At 34.1% G+C, this 23,194-nt stretch overlaps 2 protein-coding genes across 4 annotated transcripts in view; one reads left to right on the top strand and one right to left on the bottom strand.

The window, feature by feature from the left end:
• LOC144440901 (centriolin-like) overlaps positions 1-23,194 on the bottom strand; it is an 84,052-nt gene that overhangs the window by 33,607 nt on the left and 27,251 nt on the right. For all 3 annotated transcript variants that reach the window (XM_078130347.1, XM_078130348.1, XM_078130349.1), the window contains exons 18-25: positions 22,443-22,685; positions 19,265-19,415; positions 8,714-8,824; positions 6,492-6,637; positions 5,595-5,757; positions 4,640-5,100; positions 4,030-4,152; positions 2,969-3,162 (exon numbers count right to left, since the gene is read on the bottom strand). In XM_078130347.1, coding sequence (XP_077986473.1) covers positions 2,969-3,162; positions 4,030-4,152; positions 4,640-5,100; positions 5,595-5,757; positions 6,492-6,637; positions 8,714-8,824; positions 19,265-19,415; positions 22,443-22,685 — 1,592 coding nt within the window. The remainder of the gene's footprint in view (positions 1-2,968; positions 3,163-4,029; positions 4,153-4,639; positions 5,101-5,594; positions 5,758-6,491; positions 6,638-8,713; positions 8,825-19,264; positions 19,416-22,442; positions 22,686-23,194) is intronic.
• Positions 11,095-23,194, top strand: part of LOC144440757 (haloacid dehalogenase-like hydrolase domain-containing protein 3) — a 47,541-nt gene continuing 35,441 nt past the window's right edge. Inside the window, exons 1-2 of the mRNA XM_078130136.1 lie at positions 11,095-11,164; positions 11,928-11,971. The gene's annotated coding sequence lies outside the window, so the exon portion shown is untranslated. The remainder of the gene's footprint in view (positions 11,165-11,927; positions 11,972-23,194) is intronic.

Raw genomic sequence — 23,194 nt, 5'->3', positions numbered from 1 at the left:
GGGATGGGTGTCAAGGCAGGGCTGAGGGTACGAGTGGGATGGGTGTCAAGGCAGGGCTGAGGGTACGAGTGGGATGGGTGTCAAGGCAGGGTTGAGGGTAGGGGGTAGGGTATAGCATTGACTTCAAACCTTTTACACACACATAATAAACCACCTGTCACCGAGTGATGACTTTAATTGACTTCATGACAAGTTATAGTATACATCATATCAGTATATAGAGTTGATACTGACTGGCCCAAATAGATGGGTCCCTTCTAATACAAACTATACCACTTGAAAGTGAATACATCAACTACATTTAAAATACATATGACATAGGTGAATTGGTAGATTGGAAAACAACGTATTGTACATTATGTTACAAAGACATGCTAACAACATTGCAGTGAATAGTATACTCTCCATGTATCAGTCTGTCAGTCATGACATAATGTATCAGTCTGTCACATGATATGATGTATCAAGCTGTCAGTCACATGATATGATGTATCAGTCTGTCTGTCACATGATATGATGTATCAGTCTGTCACATCCTATGATGTATCAGTCAGTCTATCACATGATATGATGTATCAGTCTGTCTGTCACATGACATGATGTATCAGTCTGTCAGTCACATGATATGATGTATCAGTCTGTCTGTCACATGATATGATGTATCAGTCTGTCTGTCACATGACATGATGCATCAGTCTGTCTGTTTGTCACATGACATGATGTATCAGTCTGTCTGTCACATGACATGATGTATCAGTCTGTCAGTCACATGATATGATGTATCAGTCTGTCTGTCTGTCACATGACATAATGTATCAGTCTGTCAGTCACATGATATGATGTATCAGTCTGTCTGTCACATGACATGATGTATCAGTCTGTCTGTCACATGACATGATGTATCAGTCAGTCTGTCACATGACATGATGTATCAGTCTGTCTGTCTGTCACATGACATGATGTATCAGTCTGTCTGTCTGTCACATGACATGATGTATCAGTCTGTCAGTCACATGACATGATGTATCAGTCTGTCTGTCACATGACATGATGTATCAGTCTGTCAGTCTGTCACATGACATGATGTATCAGTCTGTCAGTCACATGACATGATGTATCAGTCTGTCTGTCACATGACATGATGTATCAGTCTGTCAGTCACATGACATGATGTATCAGTCTGTCTGTCACATGACATGATGTATCAGTCTGTCAGTCACATGACATGATGTATCAGTCTGTCTGTCACATGACATGATGTATCAGTCTGTCTGTCTGTCACATGACATGATGTATCAGTCTGTCAGTCACATGACATGATGTATCAGTCTGTCAGTCACATGACATGATGTATCAGTCTGTCTGTCACATGACATGATGTATCAGTCTGTCTGTCACATGATATGATGTATCAGTCTGTCAGTCTGTCACATGACATGATGTATCAGTCTGTCTGTCACATGACATGATGTATCAGTCAGTCTGTCACATGACATGATGTATCAGTCTGTCTGTCACATGACATGATGTATCAGTCTGTCTGTCACATGACATGATGTATCAGTCTGTCTGTCACATGATATGATGTATCAGTCTGTCAGTCTGTCACATGACATGATGTATCAGTCTGTCTGTCACATGACATGATGTATCAGTCTGTCAGTCACATGACATGATGTATCAGTCTGTCTGTCACATGACATGATGTATCAGTCAGTCTGTCACATGACATGATGTATCAGTCAGTCTGTCACATGACATGATGTATCAGTCAGTCTGTCACATGACATGATGTATCAGTCAGTCTGTCACATGACATGATGTATCAGTCTGTCTGTCACATGACATGATGTATCAGTCTGTCTGTCACATGACATGATGTATCAGTCTGTCTGTCACATGACATGATGTATCAGTCAGTCTGTCACATGACATGATGTATCAGTCAGTCTGTCACATGACATGATGTATCAGTCAGTCTGTCACATGACATGATGTATCAGTCAGTCTGTCACATGACATGATGTATCAGTCTGTCTGTCACATGACATGATGTATCAGTCTGTCTGTCACATGACATGATGTATCAGTCTGTCTGTCACATGACATGATGTATCAGTCTGTCTGTCACATGACATGATGTATCAGTCTGTCTGTCACATGACATGATGTATCAGTCTGTCTGTCACATGACATGATGTATCAGTCTGTCTGTCACATGACATGATGTATCAGTCTGTCTGTCAGTCACATGACATGATGTATCAGTCTGTCTGTCACATGACATGATGTACCAGTCAGTCAGTCACATGACATGATGTATCAGTCTGTCTGTCACATGACATGATGTATCAGTCTGTCACATGACATGATGTATCAGTCTGTCACATGACATGATGTATCAGTCTGTCACATGACATGACTCTCTGTGTTAAAACAATATTTATTAGTAACAACAAGGACAGAATCAGGTATGATAATTTATTATGAATAATAGATAAAAATTATTACAATAATGACAATGATGTATTATTAATACATGTACACATGAATATGGTTCATATTCAATGCTTTTTATGCTGCAATCCCAAACTGTCTTCACGTCCTCTTAAAATCCTGAGTTTTAAGTTTATTGAATAAAGTACAAGATATCATATTAAATCCCCTTTTTATTGTATAACACCCCTTACCCTGTGTCTCCAAACCAATAACACATTTGTCACACAATATCTGGCTGTTTATTTCTATCAAATATACATTATGCATTCATTTGTTATGATTTGTCTCCAAAGCTATCTTCAAAGTTAGTTAGTTTGTCTATATCACACAGTCATATACACATCATACAAAAAACTGCAGCTTTATTAATGGTGTTTTGAAATATGCAAATTAAATATTAGTTAGCATTTGTTGTAAGATACCAAAATAGTAACACATTGGAGGGTGAAATATTAACCCATATGGATACCTTTTTTTGGAATTGTCACGAGAAGATTTTAATTCTTCCCTTTCTTTATCCTTAGCACGTTTCAGTCTCTGTAATTCATGTAATGTGTCATCTTTGTCTCGTTTTAATTCAGCATCTTCATCTTTTAGTCGTCTAAGATTAGCTCGCTGTCTTTCCACAGCTAAGTCCAAGGCATCAAGTTCCTCTCGTTTCTCCTACAGAAAACAAAACATTGAGTTGTAAGTTTTCTTGTAAGGCAAGGTAAAATTCTCCTGAATATGAAGTGATCACAAATGTATGAATGTTTCATTACTACTGTGCTAACTATAGTATTTTACTGTGGTAAGCTGGTAACATTTCACTGGTATTTGGATTTCAAGTCAATCCTAAGAATGCTGTGAATAGTACATGTTTACTTTGATGCTATAGACACAGTAGGTCTTCTTACAAAGATCTCCTGACAAATGCAAAATGATGTGGTAAGACTTTAGGGCATACCTCAAGATTGCATGTTTTAGCAAACACTATTAAGTAAGGCTAGGTGAGGAGAAGGAAAGGAAGATGGAAATGAAGATGAGGAAATGGTGGGAAGACAATATCAAAGAAAGGCTTGGGTTTACTGAATCTATGAGTAGTAGTGGAAAGTAGAGAAGGTTTGACAGGACTGGTTACAAAGTCATCAATGTAGTAGTGCCTCAATTTGTTATGTGATAAGTGAAGTGAGTGAAGAAGTGACTCACACAGTAATGTTCTCCATAAAAGTGACTTCTAGTAATACTATGTATTCTATAACTGCCATTTTTTGGAGTCACGTGCATTGACAAGGGACTTGACTGGTCCTGGGTATACATATGTACTTGAACCAAAAAAAAAAAAAATACTGCCAGGCATACCACACTACATTACAAGTGGCTGACTGGCAGCTGATTTTCTCCTTGCAGTTACCAGCACTGAATTGCTGCAAATTATCAATTTTGAATACACAGTGTGATTTCTACCAGTATCCTTCTGAAAACTGGCAATGAGAACAATTAGTAACACTTTCTGTAAATACATACCACAAAGTTTAGGGAAAAACTTACTTCAAGTGCTTCGTCCAATCTATCATACACCAAAGAATCTGAACTACCAGGACTACGTCTTCTTCTCTTGTCACCTTTCTTTTGTTTATCTAACAACTTGTGAAGTTTAGCAACTTCATCTTCCTAGAGAAACACAATAGCCAATATATACAATATATTAAACAAATTAAGTCTTGTCATTTTGCTAACTATGCACTGAGAATGACAATAGTTGAGTTAAAATTGGCTTGAGTCAGTGAATCTTTTGTACAGTGTAGTGTGATTTGCCAACAAATGCATTTGTCTATTGTGTGTGCTGTCAGGTCAAATGCATTTGTCCATTGTGTGTGCTGTCAGGTCAAATGCATTTGTCCATTGTGTGTGCTGCCAGGTCAAAATTAGATTGTTATATATATAAACTTATAAATATGTCTTGTACATGCAGGGTATCTTAGTTTCACTTTATAATCCAGAGTCTTTGAATGCTTAGACTAGTTATCATATTTATTATACAGCAACTGTTGCACCTTTCTTGGCAATGTCTCTATGGTGTTTTGTCACCACAAACTGTAACCTATCTTACTACACAAGATAGATTGCCATATAATACTGATAAATCTTTACTGCCTACCAAATCATGATGTTCTGGAACATTACAAAACAGCATATCAGCTGGTAATTCTATCTGTCTTGGTAGTGGATCAGGGTGTTGATCTATTGCAGTTAAACCTGCAGCTGATGTAATAATCACTGGTGGAGCAACTCCTGACGCTACAGCTGACACGGCTGGAGTTGCTGCTGCTGTAGTTGGTGCTTGGACAAACACAGCAGAGGCTGGAGCACTTGCTGGGGCTGCAACTGGTACTGCACCATTAGCTGCAGTCATATTAACATTTGGTTGGACCATACTTGGTTGGGGTGTTGCATAGCTTGGCCCAGTTGCCGCAAAACTTGGTTGAGGTGCTGCAGCATACTGTATACCTGACACATTAAAGTCTGGCTGTGGGGGTCTTGGGGCTGGGCCTGGAACACCGGCATAGATGGGAGGTGATGGGGGGCCCATTTGTCCTGGTTCTGTAGGATAATCATACCCTAAAGAAAGTATACAAAATAAATTGTGACTATGGCAAAGGTTGACGTTTAGGAAAATTCACAGTACGAGTACATACAATCACTTGTTTCTCTGTTTCTGTATTTTGTCAGGCAAATCTACTCCTAAAAAGTTGACTTAGGCAAATCTTGTGAATCACAATAAAAGGTGTCCTTCTTGTAAAGGTATATGTCAGCTATCACATTTGTTAACAGGGTGAGTAGTGTGTGCAAATTAAGTTTAAAATTGTCACTTACAAAAATTCATTCAAATATTCTTAATAATGCAACATAATAGTGCAACCCCACCTACATATTTGACCCTCCCCATGGAATGACAAGAAATAAGATTTGTGATAATATTTTGTAGTGCCAATCATTTGTACTACATTATATTACAGAGTTCCTTTCAGCATTATGTTATCATTATTACTAGTTCTATATACAGCTAGCTAAGCATTTATGATGTCTAGTGATGGGACACTGTCAGTATTTACCTGGATCTGGTTGTCTAGTGTAGTACCTCCCTGGACTACCACGTGGTGATGTGTAGTAACGTCCATCATCTTCAGGGTAGTAGTCTGTTGGTGGTGGGGGTGGTGTTCTAGATGGGATCTGTCTACCAGTTGGCCAGTTACTGGATGGTGGGGTGTACTGAAACTAAACAGTTTAAGATACAAGCTAAATACTATAATCTTAAACATACAGACCAATGTACAATGCCCTACCTCATCTACAACATCACCATAGTAACAATGTCCTACCTCATCTACAACATCACCATAGTAACAATGTCCTACCTCATCTACAACATCACCATAGTAACAATGTCCTACCTCATCTACAACATCACCATAGTAACAAAGTCCTATCTCATCCACAACATCACCATAGTCACAATGTCCTATCTCATCTACAACGTCACCATAGTAACAATGTCCTATCTCACCACAACATCACCATAGTAACAAAGTCCTATCTTACCACATTACCACAGTAACAATGTCCTATCTCATCTACAACATCACCATAGTAACAATATCCTACCTCATCTACATCACCATAGTAACAATATCCTACTTCATCTACAACATCACCAAAGTAACAATAACCTACCTCATCTACAACATCACCATAGTAACAAAGTCCTATCTTACCACATTACCACAGTAACAATGTCCTATCTCATCTACAACATCACCATAGTAACAATATCCTACCTCATCTACATCACCATAGTAACAACATCCTACCTCATCTACATCACCATAGTAACAATATCCTACTTCATCTACAACATCACTAAAGTAACAATAACCTACCTCATCTACAACATCACCATAGTGACAATATCCTATCTCATCTACAACATTACCATAGTAACAATATCCTACCTCATCTACAACATCACCATAGTGAACTCTTCTTGTGGTAGGTCCTCTTGGTGTACTAATGTCTTCAACACGGTTGCCTTGGTGATACAGCGCATCTTTCAATTCTTCTATCTCATTGATCAAAGCATTCATTTCTGGATCATCATCTGAAGAAACCATTAAGAATTCCATGAATTAAATGTTGACCTGTCATAATAGGGTCTTCTGCTGGGGTTTTGTAACTAGGCGACAGAGATTGATGGGAATTTGGGGGAACTTTACAGTTTTCTACACTGGGTAACCATTATGGTAACATATCCCATTTATATATCCCTGTTTTGGGAGGCCAAATCAAGTGACATAACTTTTATAACTAGCTCTCTATAGTATCTATGAATAATAGTCCCCACTATCTGTATATAGTCTATATAAGTAGTAGTCACTAGTAGCTGTATATAGTCTATATAAATAGTAGTCCCCACTAGCTGTCTATATAAGTAGTAGTCACTACTAGCTGTCTATAGTCTACAAGTACATGTAGTAGTGACATCTGTTATAACTACAATGTAGCTGTCTATAATAAAAATACATAATATAATCAGGTATACATACATTGTAAAACAAGATTTGTCAAATATAATGAAAACTGATTGATGTCAACAAAAGTGAACTCAAAATAAAAAATTCCATTGTTCATTTGAAATGGTGCATTTCTGAAATGACACTGCATGCACAATAATACTACAAATTATTCATGACTACAAAGTGTTAGGACAAAGCCCAGAAACAGCTGTCTTGTATGATATTTAGCTAGTGTATGCAACACAATATATGTCTATTGGGTATCTGTATTGCAAATAGACCAGTATACAAAAATGTAGATGGTCAAGCTCGCTAGTCAGGTAAATATATATTTTACTACATTGATGATTATGTTCTTTTAGTACCCATTTTTATCCTATTGCTGGTATAATCTAAATAGTCTACAATTAAATGGGCTATCTATTCTTATATATAATCCCACAAAATCAATGTTAGTGTTACATCATAGTGCTCCAAGTATGATTCCACAGAATAATACAAATTTGAGCTGGTTGGCAATTGCAAGAATTTGTAGTCTATGGAATCATACAAGGAGCATTATGACACAACACTGACATTGATTTCATGGGATTATATGTTTTATCACATAATTATGTTTTTCAACCTATTTTGTCAACAATTTTGAATCTAATTTACTAATACTGCATCATTTCATTGCACTTTATTCTTTGTCGCTCATCAAAAAATGGCATCAGCTACGCAAATTACATAATCATTGACCTGTTGCAAGGTCAAGTTTATGTACAGGTCATACTGTTCTGTGGTTTCTCAACCAAAATTATTGGTTATAACCTTACGATGTACATGTAATATCAAATTTAGTTTCAAAACCTAAGTAAACTTTGTCTGAATGCGACTTTTGTTCCATCATTTTAATTGTATTTGCTCGGGATGTGTAAGTTCTGTAGCTATAGATGATTCATATCACCACTATTTAATCCGGGTCAAACGCAACAGAAAAGTGATATAACATTTGCAATGTGTTGTTGTATGAGTTAATAAGCATGTTAAACATTGTTATTGATATTTTGATACCTGTACCATACTTTTTTATATGTTTATTATTAAAAAAATGATTGATAAGGTATATTATAATTAATTGACCATCAAATGGAATATATTACATATTATGTACCTGTCAATATGTCAACATGTTGAAATAAAATTCTGGCCTCTTTTTGAAGGTTCATGCAAACAGAAACACAATATACAATATTACATGTATATCTTTCATTTGTTGGTATTTTCACCTATACCTACGTATACAACAGTATTCTCACCTATAAAACTATATCTACACAAAAGATTTACTTTGAGACTTAGCCTGGAGACGATAAAATGTGTACATGTACTTCCAATAATTTAACCCTGTTTACTTTTGTATGACTACCCTGAAATCTTTGGAACATTTAGTTAAATTTGTGACTGAGACACAGGAATCCAAGACTTTGTAAATCAGTGGGATATGATAACAAAACTGATTACCCAGTCATTGGGTACTAATCTAAAAACATCATTGAGAATTTAAAGCTACAAGAAAACCAAGACAATAAAAGCAATATAAGTACAAAGTATTCCTCACCTACATGTATCTACATTTGTATTCCAGACTGATATTTATTGATATTTAGATGCCTTACCTGAGAACTGTGGTCCTCCATATCTTGATAGCTGTTCTTGTAGTCGTCGGATTTCATTCCTTTGGTCGTCCAGCTGATCATATAAATTATCTATCTCGTCTTGCTGGGCAGCTGTACAATGTAAATCAGAATTACTAGCCATGTTAGCATTAATTATTTAGAGTTATAACAGCTATCTATAATATAACATTTCAAAGCACACAGCCCAGCCCTAGAACACCCCAACTAGTCAGTCATAAAACACCCAAAACTAGCTAGCGTAGCTGACAAGACAATTACAATATGTTACAGCTGTATTTTGTACAGATCTAAAAATTACTACAATACATATTTACATATCAAATTTGAATATCAATTATAAATTATTTTTCTTTACATGGTTACATAAATGTCATGTTTAATGTGGCTCAATATGAAGTGGTATAAAAAGTTCTATATTTCGAAATCTTTACATTTCTGTGGAATATTGTCTTCATCTCAACACATCTTGAACTTCATTTGTAATTGGTAGAAAAGACACCAAGTTTTGTCTTCAGCTATAAACTGTGTATAGATATGTCAGTAATTAGGGTTTTAATGCCTTCATCATAGCATGGGGAGATAACTTATTATTATGCAAATTTGGCATATGCAAATAGTGGAATGTGAATAAACTTGTCCTACGTTTGTCATGTCAAAAATGCTGGTAGATTAATTTTTAATAATCATGTGACACAAACAATGCGACATGATTGGCCTGCTGGTAGATTAATTTAATCATGTGACACAAACAATGCAACAGGATTGGCCTGCTGGTAGATTAATTCAATCATGTGACACAAACAATCAATGCAACATGATTGGCCTTGAGTTTATTGTCAATTGAACAATAACACAGTATATATATATATACTTCAGGTCAACTGTGGGAAAGTTTTGGTTGCAACTGATCATTACGTAATGAATTTGAGAATTTTGAGGCTTTATAACATTTACACTAGTTATGAAAACTGAAATCAGTATGCCAGTATAACACATGACTCATATCAAAGTTATTTTCTGTGAAAACATGACTTTCTTTGATTGTGAAAAAAAATGAGACTACTACAATAAATGAGTAGCTTAGATTGGAAAACTAAATTATAGACACTTTGAAAGCATCAAGTGTAGTCAACACATGGTTACTATGTACATGCAGTTTTGTATTTTCTAAATCAAAATCAATATGATGAAATTGAAAAAGGAAAAAATGAGCTTACCCTAGCAGAATTGTCTTAAAAGGTTAGATAAATTGTTTAACACCTATAACATGACATTTGTACATGACATTTGTACTGTACTTGGTAGTACACAAAATACTATATTTTCACTTGAAATCTATCTTAATACTGAAATTATAATTTTTTCCCACTAAAGTACAGATAGAATTTGATTGAAAATACCATATTTCCCTACTGTACATAATGTATTTAGCATATATACTAAATATCAATGAGTTTGAATACAGAATCTACTTGAATACAGAATCAACTCTGGTGATGAAATTTTGGGACATATGACATATTGGGACACAACAAATCTTATATATGTATTTAGTCATGAAAAATTATATTACATGTAAATGATGTATAGGTCAGAACAGATATACTCCCTCAACATTAAGGTAAATTTGATATTTGAAATAAAATGCATACTTTGAGTTTTTGCTATGTTCAGTAAGTAGGTAAACTACCTAGTCACTTTACAGGGTTAGCCTACAAAACTGTGGTTTATCATAATAAGGCGGGGTTCAATTTTCTTAGCTTTCTCCATCTAAGTTGTAGAACCTTTTAATAATAACACTGATGACGAGTGATGTAGGCTTGATAGTCTGTCTGTATACTAGAAGATATGACATCCTAACTAACCATACAGATCATTGACTATTATTTATAGCTATAACATCATCACAGCTGTCACCAAACTAAACCCTCCCTACCCTCAGTCCAAGTCTCTATATAACCTACATGTAAACACTAACAAGATACCTAAATCAATAATTTGCCTCCCATCTCAAGAAACCCATCACCTTCTAGGTACATACACCATATCTAAAATACAAAATTAAACTCTTGTATCTATGGCAACTAAAATTACATTTTTCACACCAACTCCATCATAGTATAAATTACTACATAAAAATTTGATTATTTTGTACATATTTTTATCAGAACCTACCCTCTGAATCAGGCAACCAATAATACTCAATTTCATCACCAGAGTTGGCCATGATGTCCCGTACACACTCTCTGATACCAGCACTATGAATTCATATTTATATAGTCTATTTATATACACAAACACTAGGACACATGGGTAATTTTTAACAGGCACAGCCAGCTGACTTGTGGCATGTGATGACTGGTTCTATGGCCTTGTCAGTTTCACAAACAGATAACCTAACTCCATTCACTGTGTTTATCTGTGGAGCATGTAAGTTTCTATATCTATAATAACAGTTGATCTATGGACACTTTATCATCTCTGAAATTTCATATTCATGGGTTCTTATTTTTTATTTTTTTTTATAACAGCAATGACTATGAGTTATATCAGTAGGTGGGCTATATTGATGGCAGGTACTGGGTAGACAGATGTTGCTTTCACACTGTCTGTAGCAGATATTACATGATAAAACAAGCACTGATGGTACACTTGTATGTGGCTTGCTTTCAGTTGTTTGTTATGGTTTAGAACCATAGTAATGAAGGAAAGTATGTCAAAATTAATACTTTCTGAAAGTATACATTTAAACAGAGTTTTGTTGTAGGATTCATACAATGACTTGGAAAGTCAGTCACATTTCAAACAATCTATATTGCTAGGCTAGATACATATATACAAACACAACAAGATGAAATACCAATCAATTATGGAATATTTTTAGATAGATATTAACTGCTGCATAATATATGGTCATACTGGTGTCAACGTAATGACTATTACTATTACTGCAGGTAGACCTTACAATCTCACCATCCTGGCATGTCATAAAAAATAATTAACATTCAGTTTCTTGGTTGATAAAATGACCCACACTCCATGCACTACATATGCATTATTCTAGGCATGTGTTATTCTCCCAATAAGCCAACCTTCTTGTTCTATTTTGACCCTCTAGCATGAAGTAAAGATTAAAATACAATTATTACAGATACTGAGAATAAGTCAACCTGGTTCTATTTTGACCCCCTAGCATGAAGTGCAAAGCAGATATCAAGAGCTGTCGACAGACACAAGGTATGTCTATGGTATCACAAATATATCAATGTTTATACTAGCATGTTATAGTCAATGTTTTACTTCTTAGCAAGTAGGTATGACCACAAATTATGCAGATTACAGATTGTTAGAATAATTCAGATATTTTATCAAACAATGTTAAATATTAAGTTCAAATAGACAACTCTATTGAACAGATTAAAAACACTAATCAGTCAAGTCTTTCAACAATATTTGTATTTCTAGTTTTCTCTCTCATCATCATTTACAAAATTAATCAATATTTACTTATAACAATATTCAGGACTGCACAAACATATTTGGAATAACTTAGATATTTATCAAACATATTCATATATCATGTTCTCATTCACATAATTTCAGGTTTGTTGTCATCATTGACAACAAGCTAAACTTTGACCACCACACAACAAAAATCACTCAGTCAAACTGCAAATCAACTTTTACTAGGAATAACTCGCAGGACTTTCAAGTTTCTTGATCATGACATCTTTCTGTATTTATATCGTGGAATCATCAGACCACATTTGGAATATACACAAAGAGTTTGACACCCTATAAATCTAATCAGATCAACTCTGCAGTGCCAAGCCACAAAACTGATACCCAGACTTACCATACCCTGATAGACTTCGTCATTTGAAATTACCCACTTTAACCTACAGGTGTGCTTGAGTCAACATGATACAAGTACCTGTATATACATTTACACATGGGCTCTGTGATCTCTCTCCTCTCCTCTTCTAAACATGGAAACAAACTCTGCAACTCATGGACATTCACTCAAACTCAAGAAATCTAAATCACCCTCTCTCAATGTCCGTCCATACTTCTTTACTAATAGTCTTTAAAACATGGAACAACTGAACGGCTCACACTCTTAACTCATTCAAGGCAAGACTAAACAATCACTGGAAATCTGCACCATTCCTATACAACCATACATGTGACCCATTACTTCCAGATTCATTGTACTGGCAAATATGCACTGGACTAGACTAATGTAAATTATTGCAACTTTGAACAGGTCTTGGAACTCTATCAACAGTAAAACTAAAGATGATGATGATGATGATGATAATGATGATGATAACTAGAATTGTACTACGAACAATTAATTAACACAACATTTGGTACCAAATACATAGAATGCCTACACATAAAAAATTTTCAGTAGAATTCTATAAAATAAGAGTAGGAAAGAGAGAATAATGTCAAAATAAAAATACAAAAGTCTGAAATACACTAAAATGATTAATTTTGGAGAAAACCAACTAAGCAGTCCTTTTGCAATAAAACTCAGCTCAGTAATTATGGTATGTCTCACCTTATTATCCAATTTTGGTTAAACATATGCTCTGTTCAGTATTTATCACTTGAAGTAACTGTAAAATACCTTGATGTTGTTTCTATTTTATCAACCTTTCAATACGAATAAACCATGTTGTCTGATTTATAAATAAACCCCAGAGTGAACTCAGAAGAATGAACTGGAACATGAGAATCATTGGTAGTACACTAAGTACATGGTGTAATTACTTGAATTTTATCTATTAAGAATCATTGGTAGTACACTAAGTACATGGTGTAATTACTTGAATTTTATCTATTAAGAATCATTGGTAGTACACTAAGTACATGGTGTAATTACTTGAATTTTATCTATTAAGAATCATTGGTAGTACACTAAGTACATGGTGTAATTACTTGAATTTTATCTATTAAGAATCATTGGTAGTACACTAAGTACATGGTGTAATTACTTGAATTTTATCTATTAAGAATCATTGGTAGTACACTAAGTACATGGTGTAATTACTTGAATTTTATCTATTAAGAATCATTGGTAGTACACTAAGTACATGATGTAATTACTTGAATTTTATCTATTAAGAATCATTGGTAGTACACTAAGTACATGATGTAATTACTTGAATTTTATCTATTAAGAATCATTGGTAGTACACTAAGTACATGGTGTAATTACTTGAATTTTATCTATTAAGAATCATTGGTAGTACACTAAGTACATGGTGTAATTACTTGAATTTTATCTATTAAGAATCATTGGTAGTACACTAAGTACATGATGTAATTACTTGAATTTTATCTATTAAGAATCATTGGTAGTACACTAAGTACATGGTGTAATTACTTGAATTTTATCTATTAAGAATCATTGGTAGTACACTAAGTACATGGTGTAATTACTTGAATTTTATCTATTAAGAATCATTGGTAGTACACTAAGTACATGGTGTAATTACTTGAATTTTATCTAAACAGACATTATCTAAAAAGGTACATACATAAAACAACTATTTGGGATGGCCATCAAGTCTATAGTATTTCATCATAATATAAGTTCACTCTGAAGTGAACTCACTGAACCCCCCCCCCCCCCCCCCTCCGACCTCACAGTAAAAACAGATAGCATGAAATTAACATTATAGTATTCTTTGTGATGATGTTGAATATTAACAAGGTAGAGTTTACAGTACTCTATATATGAGACTAGGACTATTTTATTTTTCTTACACATAGAGGAAAAGTTGAGAGCACTGAATCTATGGACTATTCCATCACTCTAAGATGGACTATTGTGTTTTTCTTGCATATAGAGGTAGCATTGACAGTACTGTACTATGGACTATTGTGTTTTTCTTGCATATAGAGGTAGCATTGACAGTACTGTACTATGGACTATTGTGTTTTTCTTGCATTGACATTACTGTACTATGGACTATTGTGTTTTTCTTATACATAGAGGTAGCATTGACAGTACTGTACTATGGACTATTGTGTTTTTCTTGCATATAGAGGTAGCATTGACAGTACTGTACTATGGACTATTGTGTTTTTCTTGCATTGACAGTACTGTACTATGGACTATTGTGTTTTTCTTGCATATAGAGGTAGCATTGACAGTACTGTACTATGGACTATTGTGTTTTTCTTGCATTGACAGTACTGTACTATGGACTATTGTGTTTTTCTTGCATTGACATTACTGTACTATGGACTATTGTGTTTTTCTTATACATAGAGGTAGCATTGACAGTACTGTACTATGGACTATTGTGTTTTTCTTATATATAGAGGTAGCATTGACAGTACATTACTATGGACTATTGTGTTTTTCTTACATATAGAGGTAGCATTGACATTACTGTACTATGGACTATTGTGTTTTTCTTACATATAGAGGTAGCATTGACAGTACTGTACTATGGACTATTGTGTTTTTCTTACATATAGAGGTAGCATTGACAGTACATTACTATGAACTATTGTGTTTTTCTTACATATAGAGGTAGCATTGACAGTACTGTACTATGGACTATTGTGTTTTTCTTGCATATAGAGGTAGCATTGACAGTACTGTACTATGGACTATTGTGTTTTTCTTACATATAGAGGTAGCATTGACATTACTGTACTATGGACTATTGTGTTTTTCTTACATATAGAGGTAGCATTGACATTACTGTACTATGGACTATTGTGTTTTTCTTACATATAGAGGTAGCATTGACAGTACTGTACTATGAACTATTGTGTTTTTCTTACATATAGAGGTAGCATTGACAGTACATTACTATGGACTATTGTGTTTTTCTTACATATAGAGGTAGCATTGACAGTACATTACTATGGACTATTGTGTTTTTCTTGCATATAGAGGTAGCATTGACAGTACTGTACTATGGACTATTGTGTTTTTCTTGCATATAGAGGTAGCATTGACAGTACTGTACTATGGACTATTGTGTTTTTCTTACATATAGAGGTAGCATTGACAGTACTGTACTATGGACTATTGTGTTTTTCTTACATATAGAGGTAGCATTGACAGTACATTACTATGGACTATTGTGTTTTTCTTACATATAGAGGTAGCATTGACAGTACTGTACTATGGACTATTGTGTTTTTCTTACATATAGAGGTAGCATTGACAGTATTGTACTATGTACTATTGTGTTTTTCTTACATATAGAGGTAGCATTGACAGTACTGTACTATGGACTATTGTGTTTTTCTTGCATATAGAGGTAGCATTGACAGTACTGTACTATGGACTATTGTGTTTTTCTTGCATATAGAGGTAGCATTGACAGTACTGTACTATGGACTATTGTGTTTTTCTTGCATTGACATTACTGTACTATGGACTATTGTGTTTTTCTTACACATAGAGGTAGCATTGACAGTACTGTACTATGGACTATTGTGTTTTCTTGCATATAGAGGTAGCATTGACAGTACTGTACTATGGACTATTGTGGTTTTTTTTTTGCATTGACAGTACTGTACTATGGACTATTGTGTTTTTCTTGCATATAGAGGTAGCATTGACAGTACTGTACTATGGACTATTGTGTTTTTCTTACATATAGAGGTAGCACTGACAGTACTGTACTATGGACTATTGTGTTTTTCTTACATTGACAGTACTGTACTATGGACTATTGTGTTTTTCTTACATTGACAGTACTGTACTATGGACTATTGTGTTTTTCTTGCATTGACAGTACTGTACTATGGACTATTGTGTTTTTCTTACATATAGAGGTAGCACTGACAGTACATTACTATGGACTATTGTGTTTTTCTTACATATAGAGGTAGCATTGACAGTACTGTACTATGGACTATTGTGTTTTTCTTACATATAGAGGTAGCATTGACAGTACTGTACTATGGACTATTGTGTTTTTCTTACATATAGAGGTAGCATTGACAGTACTGTACTATGGACTATTGTGTTTTTCTTACATATAGAGGTAGCATTGACAGTACTGTACTATGGACTATTGTGTTTTTCTTGCCTATAGAGATAGCATTGACAGTACTGTACTATGGACTATTGTGTTTTTCTTACATATAGAGGTAGCATTGACAGTACTGTACTATGGACTATTGTGTTTTTCTTACATATAGAGGTAGCACTGACAGTACTGTACTATGGACTATTGTGTTTTTCTTACATTGACAGTACTGTACTATGGACTATTGTGTTTTTCTTACATTGACAGTACTGTACTATGGACTATTGTGTTTTTCTTGCATTGACAGTACTGTACTATGGACTATTGTGTTTTTCTTACATATAGAGGTAGCACTGACAGTACATTACTATGGACTATTGTGTTTTTCTTACATATAGAGGTAGCATTGACAGTACTGTACTATGGACTATTGTGTTTTTCTTACATATAGAGGTAGCATTGACAGTACTGTACTATGGACTATTGTGTTTTTCTTACATATAGAGGTAGCACTGACAGTACTGTACTATGGACTATTGTGTTTTTCTTACATATAGAGGTAGCATTGACAGTACTGTACTATGGACTATTGTGTTTTTCTTACATATAGAGGTAGCACTGACAGTACTGTACTATGGACTATTGTGTTTTTCTTACATTGACAGTACTGTACTATGGACTATTGTGTTTTTCTTACATTGACAGTACTGTACTATGGACTATTGTGTTTTTCTTGCATTGACAGTACTGTACTATGGACTATTGTGTTTTTCTTACATATAGAGGTAGCACTGACAGTACATTACTATGGACTATTGTGTTTTTCTTACATATAGAGGTAGCATTGACAGTACTGTACTATGGACTATTGTGTTTTTCTTACATATAGAGGTAGCATTGACAGTACTGTACTATGGACTATTGTGTTTTTCTTACATATAGAGGTAGCATTGACAGTACTGTACTATGGACTATTGTGTTTTTCTTACATATAGAGGTATCATTGACAGTACTGTACTATGGACTATTGTGTTTTTCTTGCCTATAGAGATAGCATTGACAGTACTGTACTATGGACTATTGTGTTTTTCTTACATATAGAGGTAGCATTGACAGTACTGTACTATGAACTATTGTGTTTTTCTTACATATAGAGGTAGCATTGTTTTTCTTACATATAGAGGTAGCATTGACAGTACTGTACTATGGACTATTGTGTTTTTCTTGCATATAGAGGTAGCATTGACAGTACTGTACTATGGACTATTGTGTTTTTCTTGCATATAGAGGTAGCATTGACAGTACTGTACTATGGACTATTGTGTTTTTTCTTACATATAGAGGTAGCATTGACAGTATTGTACTATGGACTATTGTGTTTTTCTTACATATAGAGGTAGCATTGACAGTATTGTACTATGTACTATTGTGTTTTTCTTACATATAGAGGTAGCATTGACAATACTGTACTATGGACTATTGTGTTTTTTCTTACATATAGAGGTAGCATTGACAGTATTGTACTATGTACTATTGTGTTTTTCTTGCATATAGAGGTAGCATTGACAGTACTGTACTATGGACTATTGTGTTTTTCTTACATATAGAGGTAGCATTGACAGTACTGTACTATGGACTATTGTGTTTTTTCTTACATATAGAGGTAGCATTGACAGTACTGTACTATGGACTATTGTGTTTTTCTTACATATAGAGGTAGCATTGACAGTACTGTACTATGGACTATTGTGTTTTTCTTACATATAGAGGTAGCATTGACAGTACTGTACTATGGACTATTGTGTTTATCTTACATATAGAGGTAGCACTGACAGTACTGTACTATGAACTATTGTGTTTTTCTTACATATAGAGGTAGCATTGACAGTACTGTACTATGGACTATTGTGTTTTTCTTACATATAGAGGTAGCATTGACAGTACTGTACTATGGACTATTGTGTTTTTCTTACATATAGAGATAGCATTGACAGTACTGTACTATGGACTATTGTGTTTTTCTTACATATAGAGGTAGCATTGACAGTACTGTACTATGGACTATTGTGTTTTTCTTACATATAGAGGTAGCATTGACAGTACTGTACTATGGACTATTGTGTTTTTCTTACATATAGAGATAGCATTGACAGTACTGTACTATGGACTATTGTGTTTTTCTTACATATAGAGATAGCATTGACAGTACTGTACTATGGACTATTGTGTTTTTTCTTACATATAGAGGTAGCATTGACAGTACTGTACTATGGACTATTGTGTTTTTTTTACATATAGAGGTAGCATTGACAGTACTGTACTATGGACTATTGTGTTTTTTCTTACATATAGAGGTAGCATTGACAGTACTGTACTATGGACTATTGTGTTTTTCTTACATATAGAGGTAGCATTGACAGTACTGTACTATGTACTATTGTGTTTTTCTTACATATAGAGGTAGCATTGACAGTACTGTACTATGGACTATTCCATTTGACAGGTGAGTGTTACTTACCAACAGTTTCAGATACTTTCTCACTTTCTTCAATTTCATCAGTTAACTCTTTTTCTCTGTCTTCCAGCAATTCTTGCAGTTGTCTAATTTCTTCTTCAGCCTTAGCTAGTTCCCTTGCAGCTCTACGAGCTTGTGGGTTTCTATACTGGTTCTGTGTACAGATAAATGGGATTTACATTTTAAAGTTACTGTAACATATGCTATATTAAGTTGAAAGACAAGCCTACATGTAGTTATAACAGTTACTGTGTTTTACAAGTATATAGATCATACATCCTAAACTTAGACTAACACTTCTGAATCAGGTTTTTCAAATTTCTGAACCAGGTTTTTCAAATTTTGATTCAACTTACAACTTGTATATTCTTGTATATTGGACTCAACCAAATGATCATAGTTTAAATTTATACAAGATTACAAAATGAAACTTTTGTCTAATAAATGTATAAATTGTAGATAGTTGAAAATATTCATAACGTATATGATTGATGACACATCTCTGGATAAACAATGTAAATGTATCAGTGGTATAATCTTATTGCTTCATAATAGACCATGATCATTCCATTAGATGGTAATAGGGGTAGTAGACCAGTTAGTGAATGACAGGATGGAATGATTCTGACACTTAGCAGTCTCAATTCAAGTCACTTAACAGTGTCAAATGATACATCAATGGAATTCCAAGAGAAATTGACCAATTGTTACTTTCCAGTTGTTACATGTTATAACACTTTTAGATAATAGTAGACTAATAGCAATAGTAATACAATACTAACAATAGTTACTGTTATATGTATCTTGTTATAGCTTACCCTGATTCAATATCATTAGTTTTTTAAATTTGTGTTTATGTCTCAAATTTGATGTAATGTTGCTGTGTGTGTCATTCTATGATGAATTAGTGTCATACTCATGCTACCCAGTGTTCCCTCTTAGATTTTCAAGACTGAGCAACTTAAGTGGAAGGGGAAAACATGGAAAGGGTGACATGGTAGCCATGCAAAATCATATGTTTATTTGCAATATGAAGCTAACACTTTTTACCTGCTCTTATAAAATAAAACTCTATCCCAACATTTCATTTGAATAACCACTAATTATTCTTTATCTGTATATATTTTCTGTTTCATTCTTGATGCTTGGATATAAATATAAGGTTGCACAATATATGAAATTTGACATTGAGAGCAGACAGAGACTTTGCGTAAGTAGTGTGCAAATAAGCCTTACCGAGAATACTGATGCTACCTAGCAAAATGGACAACACAAAGTAAACTTTACAATACAATTAATTTTAGAGTACTATGTACTATGATTACAGCCAATAATTCTGACAACATACCGGTACATGCCTAGGTCCTGTTGTTTGGATATTAGACAACTTGTATTTATTATTTATAGCAAGCAGTCCAAGACACGACAATAAGCAGTGTGTAGTAAATCAATAATGCAATGTATAGTCACATTATGGTTTTATTTAGGCTGTGTACCTACTCTAAAACATAGTGATATACACAGGGAATAATATACACTCAGGGTTTTGAACAAACACTAACTTATACATACATACACTTGACATTGACAAGTATACATGTATATTACACACTCACACACACACACACACACACACACACACACATTCCTGCTTATTGCTGACTACTATACTATCATCATTCACAAAGAATCAAAGATACAAAACATCTACTCTAGTAATTACTGAATGTCATACACTGATTATGTGTCAGTAATTATAGTACAATTGTGTAAAATATTGAAATAAATCAACCCTTCTGTCATAAATAGGTACTAACCAGTCTGTATATTAACTAGTGTAAATTTACGAAAACTTACTACATATTAGAACATAAAGTTCAATCTATTGAGTAATTTACATATTACAACACATTGATAATGATAAACTACAAATTGCAATATAAAGTTATATATTTACCTTGTACATGTAGTTGTAAAACTCTATGCTGAGAAAGAACTACTAATACTGTATATTACTACACTGTACTGAACACACCACAGTACAACTACATCATACTGCTAATGACTTCTGTCCCTCTCATTTTTTTTCAAAATGTTGGTGAGGATCTTACTGCATTTGATATCTGTGAACGATGCACACTGAGTTAACAGAAACATAGCACAGCTGTTTGTGTATACATCATCCTCCCATTCATGGAGAGTAATCTCATGAATATTCATAGAACAGTAACCTACATACAAAATGTACCTTTTGTGTGGTAGCAATGAAAGCATGTGACTGTTTTCATTTGCATACTGCAGTGTGTAAACTTTAACTGTGGTTCATTTACATGACAAAGGACTATTTGTAAACATTGAAAGTTTAAAAGTCTTGTACATTTTGTGACAAAATTGTAAGAGGGTAAGTTTAGGAGGACAACTGCCAAAATCCTACTCAACAAATGACAAGAAAAGCATAGCAGGTCTTAAAACATACCATGGTTTGTGTTAGAGAGTCTCATATATACAGAGTACCTTTATCAATTGCAATGTTGCCAAATTACTAAGCTTGTCAAAAAAACTCAATATAGTTTTCTATAATTTCCCAACTACTAGTATTTGAAATCCTAGAGCACTGAATACTGTCTCTACTACTTTCGCTGTCAATTTACTTTTCTGCTTAATTTATATTCACCAATTCAGATTTATACATAATATTATACACATACACATCATATACACTCAGACAACTGTATACAAGATATTATATACACACATGATAAAGAGACACGTGCACTAACACATACATACATACATACATACATACATACATACATACATACATACATACATAAATACATACATACATACATACATACTAACACATATATACATACATACATACATACATACATACATACATACATACACACACACACACACACACACACACACACACACACACACACACACACACACACACAGAAACCATCAAAACAAACACAAACATTCACACACCATGCCTTGAATCTTTCATATCAACCTAAATATTCCACTACTTTACTTTCCATCAGTACACACAGCACAACACAAATCATTAACTTAATATAATTGTACACTTACATAATACATTAAGTTAATTACCAATGTCAAACAATAATACTAAACAAAAAGTGATAGAATAAGGAGAAAAAAAACTCACCTCTTCTCTTTGTCGTTCTTTCTCTCTTTCTTCATGTTCCTTTTTTCTTCTGCCTTCTTCTTTTTGTTTGATTTCTCTTATTTCCCTGTCTTTTCTTTCTTTCTCTTTCTTCTTTTCCTGTTCATGTTGTTTCACTTTTTCCCTTTCTTTTTCCTTTTCTTTCTTTTTTTCCTCTTCATCCCGAGATCTTCTCCTCCTTAATTCACCTTCAAGTCTAGCAATCTGGGCTTCAGCTTCAGCAACCTAAAAAACAAGCAGTGTTCCTTCTCATTCAGATTCAAAATGCTCCATACCACAACCTTGAAAAATGTACTTTATATGTCTCATAGCCAGTACATGCAAAGCTAACTATTCAAAATTGCATAAGTCAGCAAAAAAGAGTTAAAACTGGCAATCAGCAGCCGACCTGACCTGAACAGCCATGAATTTACAGTTATATTGCCTACTGTTCTCCCTTTTGGGGATTATGACATCATCATAGAGGGGACCATTTCATGTCAGTTAGAATATAGTCAGGGCGCCAAAGCTGAATTTTGAAAAACAATTGCCTGGCTTAAAGTACAAATTTTGGCAGTATATTTGGCTAGAGTATCATCTGGGACTTCGGAAAACTGAGTATTGCTGAAAAATAGTAAGCAATGGAGGACAATAGTAATTCTGACTTTGATACTCGTCAGAATTAATCTCTGAGTGATGAATCTTCTTTTAATGATGACTTTACTATGTTTGATAGATTGATTTGGCTTTTTATG

Source organism: Glandiceps talaboti, chromosome 10 (assembly GCF_964340395.1).
Source record: "Glandiceps talaboti chromosome 10, keGlaTala1.1, whole genome shotgun sequence".
In the NCBI taxonomy this organism is placed as follows: domain Eukaryota; kingdom Metazoa; phylum Hemichordata; class Enteropneusta; family Spengelidae; genus Glandiceps; species Glandiceps talaboti.
This window is presented reverse-complemented; position numbering and strand designations above follow the sequence as displayed.